The 25080-nt window shown below is 49.5% G+C and overlaps 1 protein-coding gene across 5 annotated transcripts in view; it reads left to right on the plus strand.

Moving 5' to 3' along the window:
• The window catches only part of AZI2 (5-azacytidine induced 2), a 92377-nt gene extending 78861 nt beyond the window's left edge, over positions 1 to 13516 (plus strand). For all 5 annotated transcript variants that reach the window (XM_075315257.1, XM_075315255.1, XM_075315254.1 and 2 more), the window contains one exon: positions 11298 to 13516. In XM_075315257.1, coding sequence (XP_075171372.1) covers positions 11298 to 11692 — 395 coding nt within the window. In that variant the 3' untranslated portion in view covers positions 11693 to 13516. The remainder of the gene's footprint in view (positions 1 to 11297) is intronic.
• The last annotated feature ends 11564 nt before the right edge of the window (positions 13517 to 25080 follow it).

Raw genomic sequence — 25080 nt, forward strand, 5'->3', positions numbered from 1 at the left:
GTTTATTTGTATTTGACCTTTTACCGTATCTGCCGTGCATAAAAACAATGCAAATAGTTCTCATCTACTGTCATTTGTCTCCAGTAAATAACTACTTATATGAAGGCATTTTTGCTATTTATTTTTAGTTTTATTTATTTTTAGCTTTTTTTTTCCCCAAGGATTGCTAGCTTTCCCAGAGCTTTATCAAGTGCCCCATTTGAAGTCTCTTAACTGTCAGATTGGGCTATATAAGTAATCGCTTTGTCTAAGGTATATGAGGGTGCAGTACCAATGGTTCTGTGCCCGTGGCTTGGCTGGGTGAAGGAGGCTTAACCCCTTCACGCCATGGCTGTATTCAGTTTTTGCACAGCCGTTTGCTCCTTTCTTCCAAGAGCCATATTTTTTTTTTGTTTACACCCAAAAATAGAGCCATATGAGGGCTTGTTTTCTGCGAGACGAGTTGTGCTTTATGAAGAACACCATTCATTTTACTGCATGATTTCCAAAAACAATTCCAAGTAAGGCTATGTGCCCACGGGACTCTGTACCCGTGGATTTTGCTGTGGAAAACATGCGGATTTATCTGGATTTTCTAGATAAATGCGCAGATTTTAATAAGTGCAGACATTCCCCATGTTATCCAATGGGACATGGGGAGTGTCTGTGTCCATACTGCGGTATGTGTGGCTGCGGAATATGCACATAACTGCATGTCAATTATTCCTGCTGAAATACCTGCGGAATTCCAGGCTCTCCACTATGGAGATACAGGCCGGGACTTCTGCAGGTAAGCCGCATGAATACCCGCAGGTGTTCTGCAACTATTTCGCTGGAATCCCGCAGCTATGTATAGCTGCGGATTCCGGGAAACCTGCGGACGTACCTGCAGATATATCCGTGGATACAGAGTCCCGTGGGCACATAGCCTAAGGTGAAATTGAGGGTGAAAAATAAATTGTGGACATTGTTTATTGGGTGTTATTTTTACCATATTGACTATATGGTAAAACTGTCCTGGGAGTAAAAGTATGTTGATACCAAAAGCATAGTTTTTGTATTATATTTTTTTTTTTTTTTAATAAAATAAAGGGACGTTTTTGTTTTTTTTTACCAAACAAAAAAAAAAATTGGCTTTTGGCCCCATTTTTTGGTATTTGAGCTAAGTGATGACTTATTTCATGTGCCCTGAGCTAACGTTTTTACTGATACCATTTTTAGATGGATAAAATGTTTTGATTGCCTCTTATTGTATTTTAATGCAATGTTGCAGTTGCCAAAAAAAAAGTACCGTATTTTTCTGATTTATAAGACGCACTTTTCCTCCCAAAAATTTGGGAGGAAAATGAGTGCGTTTTAAAATCCGAATATAGCTTTACCTGGTGGTCCTGTCTGTGCGGCGATTGGGCGGCCGGGTGCGTGTGGCTGCGTGCAAGCGGCCGGGGTACCTTTGCTCACGTGCGGGCGGCAGCCGTGTACCTGTGTGCGGGCACCGACAGGCACCCGACTGCCGACCGCACGCAGCCACAGGTACCTGGCCGCTTGCACGCAGGGTGTGCGGGCCGCTTGCACGCAGGGTGTGCGCGGGCCGCCTACTGGCTGCCACTGTGCGTGCGGCGGGCAGCTGTGCAGCAGGTTACCCAGTTTGTCCACGGTCCCAGTTTCAAATGATGGTGCCGGGAGCGGGCGCGTGCGCAGATGGAGCTCTTGGATGAGAGCTCAATCTGCGCATGCGCCGCTCCAGGCGCCATCATTTGAACCGGGACCGCGGACACTGGGACACTCACCGCACCGGCCTGCTGCGCGGCTGCCGCCACCACGTACGCCGCCGCGCCTGCCAGCACAACCTCTGCCTCCTGTGACTTCACCACCACTGCTGCCCCCCTCCGGTAAGAGAACACCGGAGTATAAGACGGAGCCCTTTTTTTTTTTTTTTTTTTTTTTTTTTTTACTGTTTTTTTATGTCTAAATTTTGGGGTGCGTCTTATAATGCGAAAAACTTTAGTGAAATAGAAAGGAAAAAGGTGCACTGCACTGCTTACCGCTCTGTAAGGCTGTTTTAGCAAAGTCCTTTTCGGCTCTGTTCTGTTTAGAGCCAGCCACGTGGGTGTTCTGAGAGGCAGCCTCAGCTGCTAATACTCACATGGACTTGCTGCAGAAAAAAACAGCTGAGTGTATAGGATGAAGTGACTGACCGTGGTGCTGTTGCCAAAGTGCCAGGATAAATACTACTTTTGCCACAAAGAGATATTGGCAGCACTCTGCGGTTGTCAAATAAATCTTGCTTTATTTTTTCTTGCAGACAGGTGAAACAGACATGAGGGTGCAGGGGGAGCGGAGCACAAGGACAACGGTACCGTTTCCTACCACAGGGGGTGCTTTCACGGGTCCATACATCATCATGTATGGACCCGTGAAAGCACTCACTGTGGTGCGAAACGGTACTGTTCTTGTGCTCCGCTCCCCCTGCACCCTCATGTCTGTTTCACCTGTCTGCAAGAAAAAATAAAGCAAGATTTATTTGACAACCGCAGAGTGCTGCCAATATCTCTTTGTGGCAAAAGAGTTATAATGCGAAAAATACGGTATATTTGGCATTTTTTATTTAATTTTTTTCCATTACACTGTTCACCAATCCGATTGCCCGTTCACAGGAGGATCGTAATGACAGACGCAGGGGTATTCAGCTGAGCCTTGGCTGTCATAACAACCCATAGGCCTCACAGTCATGTTATAGGTGTGCCGGAAGGAACAGGGTATTTCTTCGGCGCTCTATTGGGAGACCCAGACGATTGGGTGTATAGCACTGCCTCCGGAGGCCACACAAAGCAATTACACTAAAAAGTGTAAGGCCCCTCCCCTTCTGGCTATACACCCCCAGTGGGATCACTGGCTCACCAGTTTTCAAGCTTTGTGCGAAGGAGGCACACATCCATGCATAGCTCCACTGTTTAGTCAGCAGTAGCTGCTGACTATATCGGATGGAAGAAAAGAGGGCCCATATTACAGGGCCCCCAGCATGCTCCCTTCTCACCACACTTGCGGTTTGTAAGGTTGAGGTACCTATTGCTGGTACGGAGGCTGGAGCCCACATGCTGTTTTCCTTCCCCATCCCCCTGAGGGGCTCTGAGGAAGTGGGATCTTACCGGCCCCAAAGCCCTGAGGCCGGGCTCCATCCACAGACCCATTGAACCTGCTGGATACGGAGCTGGGTACCGTTCAGGGACATGGCCCTGCACCATTCAGGTACTCTGTGTCCCCGTACACACAGGCACAGCACACTCCAGACTTGCTGGGAGTGCTAGTGCGCCGGGGACAGTAAAGGGTTACAGTCACTGCAGCCTAGCTGAGTGACTTTATGTATTGGGAACTACCGCGCCGGACGCTCCGGGAGCGGCGGCGCGGCTGGGACTTGTAGTGCGCCGGGGACTTAGCGCCGACCGCGCTTTTGCGGCGGCGCTTATAAATCCAGTCCCCGGCTTTTGCGGCCTAGCTCCGCTTCGTTCCCGCCCCCACCCTGTCAATCAGGGTAGGGGAGAGACGCTGTACAATCAACAGCGCAGAGGGCTGGAGCCTTATTTACATGCTCCAGCCCTCTCACTGGACACTGTGGGACGCCGGTTTCCCGCTCTGACTTGGGGCACGCCCACGGCCCGCCCCTACTCACACGAGCTGGAGAAGGACGCCGGCAGCCATTACTGCAGGCCGAGCTGAGAGAACGGACTCTGGGCAACCAGGCACAGGACTGGGGCGACCACACACCCGCTTATAGGCGGGCGGTAAGCGGCACCTGAAGTGCTGGCCCCACTAAATACCGCAGTTTGTCCATTTGTATTTTATGCTTACACTGCATAGGTCGCTATTTTTGCCTATATGCCATCTCAGATGGCGACACATCAGCAGCAGGAAAGCAGGGGTGCTAAGGCACAGGCTTTCTATGCTGCTTTTATCTGAGGCACAAGAAAGCCTCAGAGCAATGCTGCTTGTATTGCAGGTGCTGCAGTGTTAATTTGTACTTATGCTTGTATGCTATACATTGCACTGTATGATCGCTATTCTAGGCTATATTCCCCTAGATGGCTAGTCTACAGCAGCAGAAAAGCAGGGGTGCCATGGCACAGGCTTTCTATGCTGCTTGTATTGCATGTGCGGCAGTGTTCATTTGTACTTTCTGCTTGTATGATATACATTGCACTGTACGGTCGCCATTCTTGGCTCTATACTCCTAGATGGCTAGTCGGCAGCAGCATATCAGCAACACAGGCTTTCGATGCTGTTTTTACTGCATGTGATACTGTTCCACGGCACTGAACCCCATTGTGTGCAATGCTCCCCTGTAGCACTTGGTCAGCCGGGGTCTCTCCTAGACGTGGCCAAAGGAACCACCTGTCAACCCTGTCCAAGGACAGGGACGGAGTTGCAGTTTCGGCTGATATATTGTCATGGGATAGAGGCTTGCAGTCCAGACAGGCCATGCGCAATCTGGATCAGTGCTCCCTGGCCACCCTCATTTGGAATAAAATCGGTGCTCCGGGGGTGGTTCCAGGAGGCTCTCTGTATGATGAGGCAGACGTAGCTCATCAGGACTTTGATCCTGACACCGCTCTCAATCCGGATACACCGGATGGTGACGCCATAAGGAATGATCCTATAGCGTCCATCAAAGGAATGTTGGATCTTTCTCCCTCAGCTCCCCCAGTGGAGGAGTCAGCTTCACAGCAGGAGAAGTCCCATTTCAGTAGCTCAAACGTATATTGAGTTTTTTTCTGGCCACGCTGACTTCAGAGAATCAGTCCAGGAACACCACGCTTACCAGATAAGCGTTTTCTCCAAACGTATTAAGGATACACGTTATCCCTTTCACCCTGACGTGGTCAAGCGCTGGACCCAGGGTCCATAGGTGGATTCTCCAATCTCCAGGCTTGAGGCTAGAGCCATAGTTGCAGTGGAGATGGGACTTCACTTAAAGATGCCATTGACTGACAGATGGACTCTGGTTGCAATCTGTCTATGAGGCTATCGGCGTGTCGGTTGCTCCGGCATTCACAGCCGTATGGGCACCCTAAGCTTTCAGCTGTTCTTGCGCAGCTGGTCTTGAGCATATGTACATCTGTGCCGCAGGGGCGTCCGTCACCTCGCAATGTCTGCATTGCGACTTACCCTATTAATGCTGTCCTGGAAGGACAGTCGAGGTTTCGGTCCTTCCCAGGCTCGGGCAGGTCCCAGTTGTCCTCGTCCAAAAGGGCTGAAAAGCCTCAGAGGGGCTCAGCTTCCGGCCGGGCTCAATCACGCCCAAGGAAGGCAGACGGAGGAACCGCTACCAAGGCGGTCTCCTCATGACTCTTAGCTCTCTCTCTCTCTCCGCATCCGCGGTTGATGGCAGACTCGCTCGCCTTTGGCGACATTTAGCTGCCACAGGTCACAGACCGGTGGGTGAGGGACATTGTGCCCACGTGCACAGGACAGAGTTCTGTTCTCGTCTTCCGACTCGATTCTTCAGACCGTCCCCACCTCCCCACCGAGCCGATGCTCTTCTGCAGGCAGAAAGAGTGGTAATCCCTGTTCCTCTTCAGGAACAAGACACGGTTTTCCTCCAATCTGGTTGTGGTGCCAAAAAAGGATGGCTCTTTCAGTTTCGTTCTGGACCTAAAACTGCTCAACAAGCACGTGGAGGCCAGGCGGTTCCGGATGGAACCCTCCGCTCCGTCATTGCCTCAATGTCTCAAGGAAATTTCCTGGCATCAATAGACATCAAAGATGCTTATCTCCACGTGCCGATTGCTACAGAGCACCAATGTTTTCTACGTTTCGTGATAGGTGACGACCATCTTCAGTCCGTACCTCTGCCATTCGGTCTGGCGACAGCCCCACGGGTGTTCACCAAGGTCATGGCGGCAGGGGTAGCAGTCTTGCACTCACAGGGACACTCTGTGATCCCTTACTTGGACGATCTACTTGGCAAGGCACCCTCTCAAGAGGCATGCCAACTCAGCCTGAAGGTTGCGCTGGAGACTCTCCAGACGTTCGGGTGGTTCATCAACTTCTCAAAGCCAAACCTGTCACCGACCCAATCACTGACGTATCTTGGCATGGAGTTCATACCCTCTAAGCGCTAGTGAAGCTTCCGCTGGACAAGCAGCGGTCACTACAGTCTGGGGTGCAGACTCTCCTTCAAGGTCAGTCGCACTCCTTAAGACGCCTCATACACTTCCTCGGGAAGATGGTGGCGGCAATGGAGGCGGTTCCGTTTACGCAGTTTCATCTGCGTCCACTTCAATGGAACATTCTCCGCCAATGGGACGGGAAGTCAACATCCCTGAACAGGAAAGTATCCCTTTCACAGACGGCCAAGGACTCTCTGTAATGGTGGCTTCTTCCCACCTCATTATCACAGGGAAGATCTTTCCTACCACCGTCTTGGGCGGTGGTCACGACAGACGCGAGTCTGTCAGGGTGGAGAGCAGTTTTTTTCTCCACCACAGGGCTCAGGGTACGTGGACTCAGCAGGAGTCCACCCTTCAGATCAATGTTCTGTATCCGCAGTTCACATCCCCGGCGTAAAAAATTGGGAAGCAGACTTCCTCAGTCGCCAGGGCATGGACGCAGGGGAATGGTCCCTTCACCCGGACGTGTTTCAGGAAATCTGTCGCCGATGGAGAAGGCCGGACGTCGACCTAATGGCGTCCCGGCACAACAACAAGGTCCCAACCTTCATGGCACGGTCTCGCGATCAAAGAGCTCTGGCGGCAGACGCCCTAGTGCAAGATTGGTCGCAGTTCCGGCTCCCTTATGTGTCTCCACCTCTGGCACTCTTGCCCAGAGTGCTACGCAAGATCAGATCCGATTGCAGCCGCATCATACTCGTCGCCCCAGACTGGCCGAGAAGGGCGTGGTATCCGGATCTGTGGCGTCTCACGGTCGGCCAACCGTGGGCACTACCAGACCGACCAGACTTACTGTCCCAAGGGCCGTTTTTCCTTCGGAATTCTGCGGCCCTGAACCTGACTGTGTGGCCATTGAGTCCTGGATCCTAGCGTCTTCAGGATTATCCCAAGGGGTCGTTGCCACCATGAGACAGGCTAGGAAGCCCACGTCCGCTAAAATCTACCACAGAACGTGGAGGATATTCTTATCCTGGTGCTCTGCTCAGGGAGTGTCTCCCTGGCCATTTGCATTGCCTACCTTTCTTTCTTTCCTGCAATCTGGGTTAGAAAAAGGTTTGTCGCTCGGCTCCCTTAAAGGGCAGGTCTCGGCGCTATCCGTCTTTTTTCAGAGGCGTTTGGCACGCCTTCCTAAGGTGCGCACGTTCCTACAGGGGGTTTGCCATATCGTACCCCCGTACAAGCGGCCGTTAGATCCATGGGATCTGAACAAGGTACTAGTTGCCCTCCAGAAGCCGCCCTTCGAGCCTCTGAGGGAGGTTTCACTTTCTAGACTATCACAGAAAGTGGCTTTTCTAGTAGCGATCACATCTCTTCGGAGAGTGTCTGAGCTAGCAGCGCTGTCATCCAAGGCTCCCTTCCTGGTCTTCCACCAGGACAAAGTAGTGCTGCGCCCCATTCAGGAGTTTCTCCCGAAGGTGGTATCCTCTTTTCATCTTAATCAGGATATCTCTTTACCTTCGTTTTGTCCTCATGCAGTTCATCGGTATGAGAAGGTTTTACATTTGTTAGATCTGGTGAGAGCACTCAGAATCTACATTTCCCGCACGGCGCCCTTGCGCCGTTCGGATGCACTCTTTGTCCTTGTCGCTGGTAAGCGCAAAGGGTCGCAGGCTTCTAAGGCCACCCTGGCTCGATGGATCGAAGAACCAATTCTTGAAGCCTACCGTTCTGCTGGGCTTCCGGTTCCATCAGGGCTGAAGGCCCATTCTACCAGAGCCGTGGGTGCGTCCTGGGCATTGCGACACCAGGCTACGGCTCAACAGGTGTGCCAGGCAGCTACCCGGTCGAGTCTGCACACTTTCACCAAACATTATCAGGTGCATACCTATGCTTCGGCGGACGCCAGCCTAGGTAGAAGAGTCCTGCAGGCGGCAGTTGCCTCCCTATAGGGGAGGGCTGTCTTGCAGCTCTAACATGAGGTATTCTTTACCCACCCAGGGACAGCTTTTGGACGTCCCAATCGTCTGGGTCTCCCAATAGAGCGCCGAAGAAGAAGGGAATTTTGTTACTTACCGTAAATTCCTTTTCTTCTAGCTCTTATTGGGAGACCCAGCACCCGCCCTGTTGTCCTTCGGGATTTTTGGTTTGTTTGCGGGTACACATGTTGTTCATGTTGAACGGTTTTCAGTTCTCCGATGTTTCTCGGAGTGAATTTGTTTAAACCAGTTATTGGCTTTCCTCCTTCTTGCTTTTGCACTAAAACTGGTGAGCCAGTGATTCCACTGGGGGTGTATAGCCAGAAGGGGAGGGGCCTTACACTTTTTAGTGTAATTGCTTTGTGTGGCCTCCGGAGGCAGTGCTATACACCCAATCGTCTGGGTCTCCCAATAAGAGCTAGAAGAAAAGGAATTTACGGTAAGTAACAAAATTCCCTTCTATGCCCCCTCACCCCACCTGGTAGCGCATGTTAAATCACGCTGTGCGAGATTGACAGTGAGTTTTAACTGGATAACTGATCCACGCACGGGCGGCTATTCCGATCCACGCACGGGCGGCTGTTCCGGTCCACGCACGCACGGGCGGCTGTTCCGGTCCACGCACGCACGGGCGGCTGTTCCGGTCCACGCACGCACGGGCGGCTGTTCCGGTCCACGCACGCACGGGCGGCTGTTCCGGTCCACGCACGCACGGGCGGCTGTTCCGGTCCACGCACGCACGGGCGGCTGTTCCGGTCCACGCACGCACGGGCGGCTGTTCCGGTCCACGCACGCACGCACGGGCGGCTGTTCCGGTCCACGCACGCACGCACGGGCGGCTGTTCCGGTCCACGCACGCACGCACGGGCGGCTGTTCCGGTCCACGCACGCACGCACGGGCGGCTGTTGTTCACATGACTGCTAATGAAATCTGCTGTCGAGCAGGCAAAGATTCAGCAGCCTGATACTTGAATTTGAGGAAAAATATCCGGTGACATATTTACGAACTGCAACAATTTTTCTAGAATGTCACCTCATTTCAGGGGCTCACAAGTAAATTGACAAATTCACTTTACCATAAATAAAATGTTCATTTGTAATACTCTATAGAGAATCCTTTGCAGGCAATGACTGCCTGAGGTCTGTACGCCATTGATGTCACCAAACACTGGGTTTCCTCCTTTGTGAGACTTTGTCAGGCCTTTACTGCAGCTGACTTCAGTTGTTGCTTGTTTCTCTCAAGTTTGACTTAATGTGAAATTATATGCTTGATAGGGATGAGATCTGGTGATTCTCGGCCTTTGCAGAATTGCTGCATTTGATCGATTGATTCTGAGCAGAAAGTATAGCCCTGTACACTTCAGAATCTATCCAACTGCTTTTGCCTTTAATCACATCATCAATAAACACTAGTGATGCCGTGCCATTGGAAGCCATGCATGCCCATACTATCTCACTGCCTCCACAATGTTTTCCAGTGGATGTGGTGTGGTGTGGTGTGGTTTACATCATGAGCTGTTCCAACACTCCTCCATACTTTCTTTTTTTCATCATTCTGATACAGGTTAATCTTAGTTTCATCTGTCCAAAGAATGCTTTTCCAGAATTTGACTGCTATCTTTAGGTTGGTTTTTGTTGTTACTTATGAACTTTAATCTGACCTTTCTATTTTTTCCACTTTGCATGTTATGAAGTCCTTTTCTTCTTCTGCAATCATCTACCAATGTTGTCTCCCATGGACGTCCAGGCCTTGAGTTCCCAACCTTTTTGAATCTCTTAATTTGACCACATTTCACTGATGGTTTTGTTTCTTTTTTTTACATTGAGAGCTCCTTTGACAGCAACTTCTAAATGCAAATGCCGCACCTGGAATCGACTCCAGACCTTTTACCTAATTAATTGATAATGGACTAATGAAGGAATAGCCCAAACAGTCCATTAGAGTTTTGAGCTTTTACAATAATTGTCCAATTTAATTTTGGTTCTTTGAAAAACAGGCAGCTACATATTGAAGAGCTGTAATTACTAAACCTTACTCCAAATAGGATGTAAATGCCCTCAAATTAAAGCTGAGTCTGCACTTTAAGCCAATATTGATTATATAACTGTACCTTGAATATATTTTGTTAAACAACTAAAATGCCAAAACTTGTCACTGTCCAAATGTTTCTGGACCCAACTGTATGTGCAGGTGCAATGACATCCGTACCACTTACCTCCTAATATGGAATTGAGTTACATCAGACAACAACCCTTGTAAGGCTGTGTCCCAAAACTGCAAGCATATCCTTATGCCGGCAAACTCCATGAGAAACCTTGAAATATAATGCACTTTTTTTTTCCTTGCAGATTTTGTGGATAAAATCTGCAGCATGCAAGTTCTTTCAGTGTTTTTGCCTGCGTTTTTCACCGTTGAAAGCAATGAAAATATACATGCAAAAATGGGCTGCGCTCATAGGTTGGTCTGTTATGTTAACCCCTCAGAAAAGTACAGTGTGCAGCATTGTTCTTGACATCAAAATAAAGGCTGCTTTACACACAGCGACATCCCTAGCAATGTCGCTCGTGAAAGAACCTGCCCCCGTCGTTTGTGCATCACGGGCAAATCGCTGCCCGTGGCGTACAAAATCGCTAGTACCCGTCACACATGCCTTCCCAACGACGTCGTTGTGGCCGGCAAAGCCTTTTCTCTAAGGGGGTGGTTCGTGCGGCTTCACAGCGACGTTACACGGCAGGCATCCAATAAAAGCGGAGGGGCGGAGAGCAGCCGCATGAAAGTCACGCCCACCTCGTTACCAGAGGACGCAGGTACAGTGTTGTTCGTCGTTCCTGGGGTGTCACACTTAGCGATGTGTGCTGCCTCAGGAACGACGAACAACCTGCGTCCTGCACCAGCAACGATTTTTTTGAAAATGAACGACGTGTCAACGATTAGGTGAGTATTTTTGATCGTTAACACTCGCTCATAGGTGTCACACGCAACAACGTCGCTAACGACGCCGGCTGTGCGTCAACGAATTCCGTGACGACATATCGTTAGCAATATTGTTGCGTGTAAAGCCCCCTTAACAGAACTAGGTAATCCCCAAGGTTCGTAATGTTCGTCAGTCATCATTATGATTCATCGTACGCTGCTTGTGAGCCTTACACTCTTCTTCTTTTCAAGTTTGACCTGCACACTTTTTTGTGTTTGCACAAATGTAATGCTGAGATAATTTGAAGTTTGTCCTTCTTGCAGCTTCTCATGGCCCAGTGCAGTGTGAAGAGGACCTCGAAAGGACGTTCAGTAAACTGCAGATCACCGCTGGCGGAGTCACTTACCATAATGTGGTGCCTACTAAAGTCCAGAAGCTTCACGCTGCTTCCTCTGCACCAGATCTACACGATGGCACATTGAGTACATTATCTGAAAACCTCGAGGGTACACAATGTACAATTGAGAAGCCTATTCCAGGAGATGGACGGGATTATGAGGAGACTGATTCTTACCAAAAGTCATGTTCTGAAGAAAATTCCTGGGTTATACCAAGCCCCCCAAAGCCAAGTGAAAAGCTGTTCTGGGAGACAAGGAATGACTCTCTATCAATCAACCCAGGACAGTATTATAATGCAAATTACACCTATGAGAGCTAAGACAATGATCCCAGTATTCTAGTGTGCAATCTACTGTTCCTTCAAAATCTTTCTTGCATACCTAGGTAATTTATGCAATGAGTGGATAGATAGTAATTTGTAATGAGCTCCTCTAAACATGGATTCTTGCGTGCACCTTATGATTTTTTTTTTTTCTTCTGGCTGCAATCATGTAGGCTTAATCAGAACCAATGCAATGGTTCTCAAAGAACTGAACTGCAGAAACTAACATTGATTATGACAGGTTAGTACTTTATTGTATGTGCCAGAAATAGACTACGAAAGGATGTAATTTAATAAAGGAATGGTATTGGTGAGTGTTATACTAGCCGGTCAGTAATCTATGGCTACTGGACAGAAGCCCTGGGAATCGCTCTCATCTGCCTGCCTCCGACTCTGCTTTTGATTAGCCAGCCTGGTATGAAGTTACATGTGCCTCACGCTGCAACAATAACGTTACACCAGGCTGGCTAATCAACAGTGCAATCTGGGATGTTGTTCACTTGAGTTGCCGTTGGATAGAGCCTCGCCAATTGAGTCACCATTTCTAATCGTCAGTCAAGATTGGAATCCTTCAAAATGTCCTCCTGAAAATAGAGAAAGTCCAAAGCTGTTCCTGCCCTGATCATCCTAGTCACCGGTGAATCAAATTCACTGATACAGTTGGCTGTTTACTTTTTGCCACATAAATATAATTGTAATCTTCATGGCTGGAGCCAAAATATATGTTCTATATAGCTTACACTTCAGTATAAGCAAGCACAAACAAAGATAAGTTACTTTAACACTTATGGTAGCCTGTACTTAATCTGTTCCTGCACTCTTATGATAACATAGCAATATAACTTGGGAAAAAAGTGTTTCTGCATATTAATACTAAAAATAATGAACTGCTAAGCTTGTCACATCTTTTATCGCTTGTTGTGACAGAACTATAAATCCTAAGTAGATCTGATCTGTTGCTGTATCAGTAATATTTCCAGATGAATTGAGTAACATTTTGATAGAATCTGGCTTTATTTTATTACATTGACATGCAGGTTTTTGTTACAGGGTTAAAGAAACACTAATTTTAATGAAAAGAAATAGGATTGTCCTATGTTTTTTTTTAGTTTTCAGTATTTTCTGCATGATCCTGAAAATCAGCCTTGCAGAATCCTTACATTGAATAAAGGGCTGTCTGGTTCCATTTTTAGCTGCTGACTGACTAAAGCCCTACCCTTAATCACAGGGGCCAGGGCATAGCGAACGCTTGTCCTACTACAGACAGAACATAGCAGGAAGGTTTCTGCTGCAGCCAGTTGTCTAACAGCCACACACGGGGAGTCAGGAGGAGTCTGATCTCCAGAGACACAAGACAATGAGGAGAAAAGAGGAGAAAAAGGGGAGCACAGCTAATCTGCTGAGACACTCAATATAAATATATATATATATATATATATATATATGTATGTGTATGTATGTATGTATGTATGTATGTATGTATATATATATATGTATATATGTGTATATATATATATATATATATATATATATTACATTATTATATTATTATATTTCTGGGATTTGATTATATTTTGTCTCCTATTAGAATCTTGGTAAAGGAGTAGTAAGAAGGAGGTTTGTTTTTTTTTCTTGTTTCTTTTTCTACGTTCCTTTCAAACTTTAGGTTTACTGTTTAAAATTTGGTTTTACTAAATAAAAATAACCTTAGTTTTAATAACCTTTCATGTGTCATCTCTTGGTCTGAGTATTCATCTCTTTGTAGCTTTGGGTGATTGATTCTATGAAACCTATCAAATGCTGAACTTTTTTGTCTAATTTAAAAACCTATTTGGCTCGTACTGTCCTTATAATAAAGTTGTATTTGATTTAAGGAAACCATCATAAAAACAAAACTGAGAAACCTTTTTATTTGTAGCATCGACTTCGACTATAGGTGGTGAAATCCAGACATCACAGGGTGGTGAGTCCTGGGCAGTATCTGTCTGGTATCACTAGGTCCCAGAAGAAATTTTGAGACGTCCTAGCAGAGACCATCATGTAAGGGAATCTGGACCAGCTCTCTATGACTGCATGTGTAGTGTGCACCCGGCTTCTCTATGAGGGTATGTGCGCACTAGGCGAATGTGTTTTTACTGCGATTTGGTACATTTTTGGCTGCATTTTTGTTCACTGCGTTTTTGTTTTTTTTATAATCAGTGAACAATGCCATTTAAAGATTGAAGGAAAAAAAAAAAGATCTGATGTCATTTCCTGCTTCAATCTGTTCTCCTTCATTCTCCACTAGTGTATACAGGAGAGCAGACAGCAGCTGCAGAACTATAAGGCTCAGCATACTCCAGCCAGGACTGTGTGCATGAGTTCTTTGCCCCCCAAAAAAATGACGTGGGTTCGCCATATTTTTATATGCTAGCCAGGTACAGCAGGCAGCTACAGGCTGCCCCCAACACCCAGCTGCCTATTTGTACCCAGCTGGGAACCAAAAATATAGGGAAGCCTTTTTTTTTTTTTTTTAATTATTTCACGAATTTGATGAAATAATAAAAAAAAAATGATGTATGACAAACAAAGCTTAAGTATTCTATAATGAAATAGCTCTTTTAATTTGTTTTATGCCGACTCCATCAACTTTTGGCACTTAGCAGGATGGCATGTGGCAGAGGACAGCCCAGCAAATCATCATAATTGATGCTGCAAGTGTAATGAAAAAATGTACTTCAGTTCTACTCACATTTTAGGCTGCATTCACATGTCCATGAATCACCTACTTCAGACATCACCTGTTTTTCACCATTATAGTTTATGGTGATGGTCACATGTCCTTCTCTGTCAAACCAAAAGCAGAGGAATGACTGTGTTTTTGTTTTGAATTACCCATACAAGTCTAATGGGTTACTTTGAAATCTCTGTCTATACAGGTTTTCATTTTGTGTTATCTATTTTTAACATCATGGTGGATGAGAGAAGTTTTCACAATGTGTTGTTTTCCCATGAACGTTGATGAATATCAGAAAAATCACTGACTGTTAAAATGAGCCTTAGCTGTAGGGGACTCTTAATCTTGATGAATTGTTTTTTTAGAATATCTTTGCAAGTAGTTGTCCGTATTTAGGTTTACTTGCATGTGTTTGAGGCTAAAAAATACTTTCGGCTTCATTTAATACAGTTGTGCTCAAAATTTACACACCCCGGCAGATTTTTTTTTTTTTTTGCTTTTTTGGCCTTTTTTTCAGAGAATATGAATAACATCATTTTTTTTTTTCCACTCGCAATTATTGGCTGGGTGAAGCAATTTATTGTCACTACTGTGTTTTCTTTGTCGCTCCATTGGGAGACCCAGACAATTGGGTGTATAGGCTATGCCTCCGGAGGCCGCACAAAGTATTACACTCAAAAGTGTTAAGCCCCTCCCCTTCTGCCTATACACCCCCCGTGCTCCCACGGGCTCCTCAGTTTTTTGCTTTGTGCGAAGGAGGTCAGACACGCACGCACAGCTCCACAGATTGGTCAGCAGCAGCTGCTGACCATGTCGGATGGAAGAAAAGTGGGCCCATATAGAGCCCCCAGCATGCTCCCTTCTCACCCCACTCTTGTCGGTGGTGTTGTAAGGTTGAGGTATCCATTGCGGGTACGGAGGCTGGAGCCCACATGCTGTTTTCCTTCCCCATCCCCCTCAAGGCTCTGGGTGAAGTGGGATCCTATCGGTCTCCAGGCACTGAGACCGTGCTTCATCCACAACTCCTGTGGAGCCTGCTGGATAGGAGCCGGGTATCGTTCAGGGACATGGCCCTGCTACTTGGAGGTACTCTGTATCCCTGTGGGGACAGCGCACAGCAACACTCCAGCTTTGCTGGGTGTGCTAGTGCACCGGGGACCACGGCGCTGACCGGGTTAATATGTGCCATTACACACTCAGCGTTGCTGAGTGTGTTTATGTATAGGGACTGCCGCACTGACCGCCGCGGCCATGGAAACACTGCGGCGCGGCTGGGACTTGTAGTGCGCCGGGGACTTTCATGCCGGCCGCGCTTTTACGGCGGCCGCGTTTATTACTAGAGTCCCCGGCTTTTTGCGGCCTAGTTTCCTTTCCTCCCGCCCACAGCCCTGACAGGCAGGGGAAGGGAGGGACGCTGCACAGAACGAGCAGCACTGAGGGCTGGAGCATGCTTTGCATACTCCACCCCTCTCACTGTGCACAGTGCGGGCACCAGTTCCCGCTCTTTCTGGGTCACGCCCACGGCTCCCTCCTCTCCTCAGGACGCCGGCAGCCATTCCTGTCAGCTCCTCGGACGCTGCAGAGGGGGACAAAGTCTGGGAGACCCAGGCAGGGACTCTGGTGGCCTCACAACCGCTTTAGGCGGGTGGTAAGCAGCACCTGTGGTGCTAGCCCCATTGTGCAGTAGTGTAACATTATATGTTTATGGTATATATGTTTTACACTGTATGGTGCACAGTTGATTTCTGGCTATATACCCTATTGTGTTACTCAGGGAAGATAATAGCATGGCGCCCACGAAAGGCAGGGGTGCCAAAACACAGGCTTATTATGTTGCCTGCGCCGCATGTACGACCCCGCTACCGGCAGGTTCCACTGACCCTCATTGTGTGCACTGTTCGGCCCCTGTGGCACTTACTCAGCCGGAGCCTCTGCTAAGAGGGGCCCAGGGGGAGCCACCTGCTAACACTGTTCAGGTGACGGGGACGGAGTTTGCAAAACTCGCTGAGACTATGGCTAAGATACTAGAAGCCTTGCAGTCCAGGCCGGTATCTCAGCACAGGGACTCTGTTGAATCTTTGTTCCCTGGCCCACCTCAGCTGGACCAACAATGTCCTCCCGGGGTATCTCATGGATCCCAGGCTGAGGGTTCTGACACAGACCCCAGCCCCAGACCGACTAAGCGAGCTCGCTTAGATTTTCCCTCGACATCATCATATTGTGCAGGGTCTCAGAGGGGGGAATCTCTGGTTGATGATGCGGAGACAGCTGATCAGGATTCTGATCCTGAGGCCGCTCTCAATCTTGATACTCCGGACGGGGACGCCATAGTGAACGACCTTATTGCGTCCATCAATCGTATGTTGGATATTTCTCCCTCAGCTCCTCCGGTGGAGGAGTCCGCTTCTCAGCAGGAGAAATTCCGTTTCAGGTTTCCCAAGCGTACACCGAGTATGTTTCTGGACCACTCTGATTTCAGAGAGGCAGTCCAGAATCACCATGCTTGTCCAGATAAGCGTTTTTTCTAAGCGCCTTAAGGATACACGTTATCCTTTTCCCCCTGACGTGGTCAAAAGTTGGGCTCAGTGTCCCAAAGTGGATCCTCCAATCTCCAGACTGGCAGCTAGATCCATACTTGCAGTGGAAGATGGGGCTTCACTCAAAGATGCCACTGACAGGCAGATGGAACTCTGGTTGAAATCCATCTATGAAGCTATCGGCGCTTCTTTTGCCCCAGCGTTCGCAGCCGTATGGGCGCTACAAGCTATCTCAGCAGGTCAAGCGCAAATTGACGCAGCCACACGCACGTCCGTGCCACAGGTGGCGTCCATAACCACTCAGACGTCGGCATTTGCGTCTTACGCTATTAATGCTGTCCTGGACTCTGCGAGCCGTACGGCGGTTGCAGCCGCCAATTCGGTGGTACTCCGCAGGGCCTTGTGGCTACGGGAATGGAAGGCAGATTCTGTTTCCAAAAAGCGCTTAACCAGTTTGCCAATTTCTGGCGACCGATTGTTTGGCGAGCGTTTGGATGAAATCAAACAATCCAAGGGAAAGGATACATCCTTACCCCAGCCCAAACCGAACATACCCCAACAGAGGAAGGGGCAGTCGAGGTTTCGGTCCTTTCGGGGCGCGGGCAGGTCCCAATTCTCCTCGTCCAAAAGGCCTCAGAGATCAAAGGAACTCTGACGCATGGCGGTCTAAGTCACGTCCTAAAAAGGCCACCAGAGGTGCCGCTACCAAAGCGGCTTCCTCATGACTTTCGGCCTCCTCACTCCGCATCTTCGGTCGGTGGCAGGCTCTCCCGCTTTTGCGACGCCTGGCTGCCACGGGTAAAAGACCGTTGGGTGAGAGACATTCTGTCTCACGGTTACAAGATAGAGTTCACCTCTCGTCCCCCGACTCGATTCTTCAGGTCATCCCCGCCTCCCGAGCGAGCCGAGGCTCTTCTGCAGGCGCTGGGCACTCTGAAGGCAGAAGGAGTGGTGGTCCCTGTTCCTCTTCAGCAACAGGGCCACGGTTTTTACTCCAACTTGTTTGTGGTCCCAAAGAAGGACGGGTCTTTCCGTCCTGTCCTGGACCTGAAACTTCTCAACAAACACGTAAAGACCAGGCGGTTCCGGATGGAATCCCTCCGCTCCGTCATCGCCTCAATGTCCCAAGGAGATTTCCTTGCATCGATCGATATCAAAGATGCTTATCTCCACGTACCGATTGCTCCAGAGCACCAGCGCTTCTTGCGCTTCGCCATAGAAAACGAACACCTGCAGTTCGTGGCACTGCCGTTCGGCCTGGCAACACGGGTTTTCACCAAGGTTATGGCTACTGTAGTAGCGGTCCTCCACTCTCAGGGTCACTCGGTGATCCCTTACTTGGACGATCTCCTGATCAAGGCACCCTCTCAAGAGGCATGCCAACACAGCCTCGACGCTACCCTGGAGTCTATCCAGAGTTTCGGGTGGATCATCAATTTTCCAAAGTCAAATCTGACACCGGCCCAATCGCTCACATACCTTGGCATGGAGTTTCATACCCTCTCAGCGATAGTGAAGCTTCCGCTGATCAAGCAGCGGTCACTACAGACAGGGGTACAATCTCTCCTTCAAGGCCAGTCACACCCCTTGAGGCGCCTCATGCACTTCCTGGGGAAGATGGTGGCAGCAATGGAGGCAGTCCCTTTCGCGCAGTTTCACCTGCGTCCTCTTCAATGGGACATCCTACGCAAATGGGACAGGAAGCCGACGTCCCTCGACAGGAACGTTTCCCTCTCTCAGGCGACCAAAGCTTCCCTTCGGTGGTGGCTTCTTCCCACTTCATTATCGAAAGGGAAATCCTTCCTACCCCCATCCTGGGAGGTGGTCACGACGGACGCGAGTCAGTCAGGGTGGGGAGCGGTTTTTCTCCACCACAGGGCTCAGGGTACGTGGACCCAGCAAGAGTCCTCGCTTCAGATCAATGTTCTGGAAATACGGGCAGTGTATCTTGCCCTGAAAGCGTTCCAGCAGTGGCTGGAAGGCAAGCAGGTCAGAATTCAGTCGGACAATTCCACAGCGGTGGCATACATCAACCACCAAGGCGGCACACGCAGTCGGCAAGCCTTCCAGGAAGTCCGGCGGATTTTGATGTGGGTGGAAGCCACGGCCTCCACCATCTCTGCAGTTCACATTCCAGGCGTGGAAAACTGGGAAGCAGATTATCTCAGTCGCCAGGGCATGGACGCAGGGGAATGGTCCCTTCACCCGGACGTGTTTCAGGAGATCTGTTGCCGCTGGGGGGTGCCGGACGTCGACCTCATGGCGTCCCGGCACAACAACAAGGTACCGACGTTCATGGCACGGTCTCAAGATCCCAGAGCTCTGGCGGCATACGCCTTAGTTCAGGATTGGTCGCAGTTTCAGCTCCCTTATGTGTTTCCTCCGCTGGCACTATTGCCCAGAGTGTTACGCAAGATCAGGGCCGACTGCCGCCGCGTCATCCTCGTTGCTCCAGACTGGCCGAGGCGGTCGTGGTACCCGGATCTGTGGCATCTCACGGTCGGCCAACCGTGGGCACTACCAGACCGACCAGACTTGCTATCTCAAGGGCCGTTTTTCCATCTGAATTCTGCGGCCCTCAACCTGACTGTGTGGCCATTGAGTCCTGGATCCTAGCGTCTTCAGGGTTATCTCAAGACGTCATTGCCACTATGAGACAGGCTAGGAAACCAACGTCCGCCAAGATCTACCACAGGACGTGGAAGATTTTCCTGTCGTGGTGCTCTGCTCAGGGTTTTTCTCCCTGGCCTTTTGCCTTGCCCACTTTTCTGTCCTTCCTTCAATCTGGACTGGAAAAGGGTTTGTCGCTCGGCTCCCTTAAGGGACAAGTCTCAGCGCTCTCTGTGTTTTTCCAGAAGCGCCTAGCCAGACTTCCACAGGTACGCACGTTCCTGCAGGGGGTTTGTCACATCGTTCCTCCTTACAAGCGGCCGTTAGAACCCTGGGATCTGAACAGGGTGCTGATGGTTCTTCAGAAACCACCATTCGAGCCAATGAGAGATATTTCTCTCACGCCTTTCGCAGAAAGTGGTTTTTCTAGTAGCAGTCACTTCACTTCGGAGAGTGTCTGAGCTAGCAGCGCTGTCATGCAAAGCCCCTTTCCTGGTTTTTCACCAGGACAAGGTGGTTCTGCGTCCTGTTCCGGAATTTCTCCCTAAGGTGGTATCCCCCTTTCATCTCAATCAGGATATCTCCTTACCTTCTTTTTGTCCTCATCCAGTTCACCAATGTGAAAAGGATTTGCACTTGTTAGATCTGGTGAGAGCACTCAGACTCTACATTTCTCGTACGGCGCCCCTGCGCCGCTCGGATGCACTCTTTGTCCTTGTCGCTGGCCAGCGTAAAGGGTCACAGGCTTCCAAATCAACCTTGGCTCGGTGGATCAAGGAGCCAATTCTCGAAGCCTACCGTTCGGCTGGGCTTCCGGTTCCCTCAGGGCTGAAGGCCCATTCTACCAGAGCCGTGGGCGCGTCCTGGGCTTTGAGGCACCAGGCTACGGCTCAGCAGGTGTGTCAGGCGGCTACCTGGTCGAGCCTGCACACTTTCACGAAACACTATCAGGTGCATACCTATGCTTCGGCGGATGCCAGCCTAGGTAGACGAGTCCTTCAGGCGGCGGTTGCCCACCTGTAGGAAGAGGCCGTTTTACGGCTCTCTTACGAGGTATTATTTTACCCACCCAGGGACTGCTTTTGGACGTCCCAATTGTCTGGGTCTCCCAATGGAGCGACAAAGAAGAAGGGAATTTTGTTTACTTACCGTAAATTCCTTTTCTTCTAGCTCCAATTGGGAGACCCAGCGCCCGCCCCTGTTTTTTTGTGTACACATGTTGTTCATGTTGAATGGTTTCAGTTCTCCGATATTCCTTCGGATTGAAGTTACTTTAAACCAGTTTATAATTCTTTTTCCTCCTTCTTGCTTTTGCACCAAAACTGAGGAGCCCGTGGGAGCACGGGGGGTGTATAGGCAGAAGGGGAGGGGCTGAACACTTTTGAGTGTAATACTTTGTGCGGCCTCCGGAGGCATAGCCTATACACCCAATTGTCTGGGTCTCCCAATTGGAGCTAGAAGAAAAGGAATTTACGGTAAGTAAACAAAATTCCCTTCTTTTCTCTTTTTAAATAATAATGACAACCAAAAACATCCAAATGACCCTGATCAAAAGTTCGCATACCCCAGTTCTTAATACTGTGTATTACCCCCTCTAACATCAATGACAGCTTGAAGTTTTTTGTGGTAGTTGTGGATGAGGCTCTTTATTTTCTCAGATGGTAAAGCTGCCCATTCTTCTTGGCAAAAAGCCTCCAGTTCCTGTATATTCCTGGACTCTCTTTCATGAACTGCACGCTTGAGTTCTCCCCAGAGTGGCTAAATGATATTGAGGTCAGGAGACTGAGATTGCTACTCCAGATCCTTCACTTTGTTATGATGTAGCCAATGAGAGGTCGACTTGGCCTTGTATTTTGGATCATTGTCATGTTGGAACATCCAAGTACATCCCATGCACAGTTTCCGGGCTGATGAGTGCAAATTTGCCTCCAGTATTTGCTGATAACATGCTACAGTCATCCTTCCTTCAACTTTGACCAAATTTCCTCTGCCTTTTTGTAGCTCACACCTCATCAGTGATCCACCTTCGTGCTTTACAGTAGAAATGGTGCTCCATTCATCATCGGCCTTGTTGACACCTCTCCAAATGTAATGCTTATGGTTATGGCCAAAAAGTTAGTTTTTTTGTTTTGTCTCCTCACTCCAGATTACCTTGTTGCGGAAGTTTGGAGGCTTGTCTCTGTGCTGTTTAGCGTACTTTAGGTGAGATACTTTGTGGCTTATGCACAATAATGGCTTTCTTCTGGCGACTCGACCATGCAATCTGGCGACTCGACAATGCAACCCATTTTTCTTCAAGTGCCTCCTTATTGTGCATCTTCAAACAGCCACACCGCTAGTTTTCAGTGAGTCCTGTATTTAAGCTGATGTTGTTTGTGAGTTTTTCTTTGCATCCCAAACAATTTTCCTGCCAGTTGTGGACAAAATTTTTGTTGGTCTACCTGATCGTGGTTTGGTTTTCACAGAGCCCCTGATTTTCCATTTGTTAATTACCGTTTGAACACTGCTGACTAGCATTATCAATTTCTTGGATATTTTTTGTATCCCTTTCCTGTTTTATACAGTTCAACTATATTTTCCCGTAGAACCGTTGACCATTCTTTTGCTTTCCCCATGACTCCCAATCCAGAAATGTCAGTGGTTGGATTAAAGATGCAAGAGTCTGTCTGGATCCCAGAAACTCACTCAGCTTTTATGCACACACACACTGATTACATACAAACAGGTGACAGGTTAGGATGTTACCTTTTTATTTCTTTGTCGCTCCATTGGGAGACCCAGACAATTGGGTGTATAGCTTCTGCCTCCGGAGGCCACACAAAGTATTACACTTAAAAGTGTAAAGCCCCTCCCCTTCTGCCTATACACCCTCCCGTGCATCACGGGCTCCTCAGTTCTAATGCTTTGTGCGAAGGAGGCACACATGCACGCATAGCTCCACTGTTTAGTCAGCAGCAGCTGCTGCCTATGTTGGATGGAAGAAAAGAGGGCCCATACTAAAGGGCCCCCAGCATGCTCCCTTCTCACCCCACTCTTGTCGGCGGTGTTGTTAAGGTTGAGGTACCCATTGCGGGTACGGAGGCTGGAGCCCACATGCTGTTTTCCTTCCCCATCCCCCTCAGGGCTCTGGGTGAAGTGGGATCCTAATCGGTCTCCAGGCACTGAGACCGTCCTCCATCCACAGCCCCTGGGGATTCTGCTGGACAAGGAGCCGAGTATCGTCAGGGACAAGGCCCTGCTACTTTGAGGTACTCTGTGTCCCCGTGGGGACCGCGCACAGACACACTGCAGCACTGCTGGGTGTGTTAGTGCACTGGGGACGGCGGCACTGACCGCGCTTGTGCCATTACACACTGCAGCGTAGCTGGGTGTGTTTGTTTACTGGGGACTGCCGCGCTGACCGCCGCTGCCATTTTTACACTGCGGCGCGGCTGGGACTGTTAGTGCGCCGGGGACTTCCGCGCCGACCGAGCTTATACGCCGGCCGCGCTTATCACTTTAGTCCCCGGCTTTTGCGGCCTAGTCTCACTGTTTCCCGCCCACAGGCCTGCCAGTCAGGGGAAGGGCGTGACGCTGCACATAACGTCAGCACTGAGAGCTGGAGCATGCTTTGCATACTCCACCCCTCTCACTGAGCACAGTGGGGACGCCTAATTCCCGCACTTTCTAGGGCACGCCCACGGCCCCCTCCTCTCCACAGGACGCCGGCAGCCATTCCTGTCAGCTTTTCAGTTGCTGGAGAGGGGAGACAAGCTCTGGGGGTCCCAGACAGGGATTCTGGTGATCACATAAGCAGCACCTGAGGTGCTGACCCCACTAGTGCCGAAGTGTACATATATATTTATATGCTTGTATGCTATACATTGCACTGTACGGTCGCACTATTGATTTTTGGCTATATACCCTCCTGGATTGCTCAGAGGAGATAACAGCATGTTGTCCCTGAAAAGCAAGGGTGCCAAAGCACAGGTTTACTATGCTGCCTGTACCGCATGTACGCCTATACTACCGGCAGGTTCCACAGACCCTCACTGTGTGCAATGCACGGCCCCTGTAGCACTTACTAAGCCGGAGCCTCTGCTAATGGTGGCCCAGGGAGACCCACCTGTTAACACTGTCCAGGTGACGGGGACAGAGTTGGCAGTTTTTGCTGATAGACTTTCTGAGACTATGGCTGGGATGCTCGAAACCTTGCAGTCCAGACCGGTATCTCAGACCATGGGCACTGTTGACTCTTGCACCCTGGTCCCCCCCGTTGGACCGACAATGTGCTCCCGGGGTGTCTCATAGGTCCCAGGGTGAAGGCTCTGACACGGACCGCAGTCCCAGACCTCCTAAGCGAGCTCGCTGGGAGCTTCCCTGGACATCATCACATTGTTCAGGGTCTCAGCAACTCTCTGTATGATGAAGCGGAGGTAGCTGATCAGGATTCTGATCCTGAGGCCGCTTTCAACCTGGATACACCTGATGGTGACGCCATAGTGAATGATCTTATAGCGTCCATTAATCAAATGTTGGATATTTCTCCCTCAGCCCCAACGGCTGAGGAGTCAGCTTTTCAGCAGGAGAGATTCCGTTTCAAGTACCCCAAGCGTACATTGAGTACGTTTCTGGACCACTCTGACTTCAGGGAGGCAGTCCAGAAACACCGAGCTTGTCCATAAGCGTTTTTTCCAAGCGCCTTAAGGATACACGTTACCCTTCGCCTCTGACGTTGTCAAGGGCTGGGCTCAGTGTCCCAAGGTGGATCCCCCAATCTCCAGACTGGCGGCTAGATCCATAGTTGCAGTGGAAGATGGGGCTTCACTCAAAGATGCCACTGACAGACAGATGGAGCTCCGATTGAAATCCATCTATGAAGCTATCGGCGCGTCTTTTGCTTCAGCATTCGCAGCCGTATGGGCATTCCAAGCGATCTCAGCGGGTCAAGCGCAAATTGACGCAGTCACACGTACGTCTGCGCCGCAAGTGGCGTCTTTAACCTCTCAGACGTCGGCATTTGCGTCCTACGCCATTAATGCTGTCCTGGACTCTGCGAGCCGGACGGCGGTTGCGTCCGCCACTTCGGTGGCAATTCGCAGGGCGTTATGGCTGCGGGAATGGAAGGCAGATTCTGCTTCCAAAAAGTGCTTGACCAGTTTGCCATTTTCTGGCGACCGCTTGTTTGGTGAGCGATTGGATGAAATCATCAAACAATCCAAGGGAAAGGACACATCCTTACCCCAGGCTAAACCGAACATACCCCAACAGAGGAGGGGACAGTCGAGGTTTCGGTCCTTTCGGGGCGCGGGCAGGTCCCAATTCTCCTCGTCCAAAAGACCTCAGAAGGATCAGAGGAACTCCGATTCATGGCGGTCTAAGTCACGTCCTAAAAAGGACCGCCGGAAGGTACCGCTACCAAGGCGGCTTCCTCATGACTTTCGGCCTCCTCACGCCGCATCCTCGGTCGGTGGCAGGCTCTCCCGCTTTTGCGACTCCTGGCTGCCACAGGTAAAAGACCGTTGGGTGAGAGACATTCTGTC

Source organism: Anomaloglossus baeobatrachus, chromosome 6 (genome assembly GCF_048569485.1).
Source record: "Anomaloglossus baeobatrachus isolate aAnoBae1 chromosome 6, aAnoBae1.hap1, whole genome shotgun sequence".
Lineage (NCBI taxonomy): Eukaryota > Metazoa > Chordata > Amphibia > Anura > Aromobatidae > Anomaloglossus > Anomaloglossus baeobatrachus.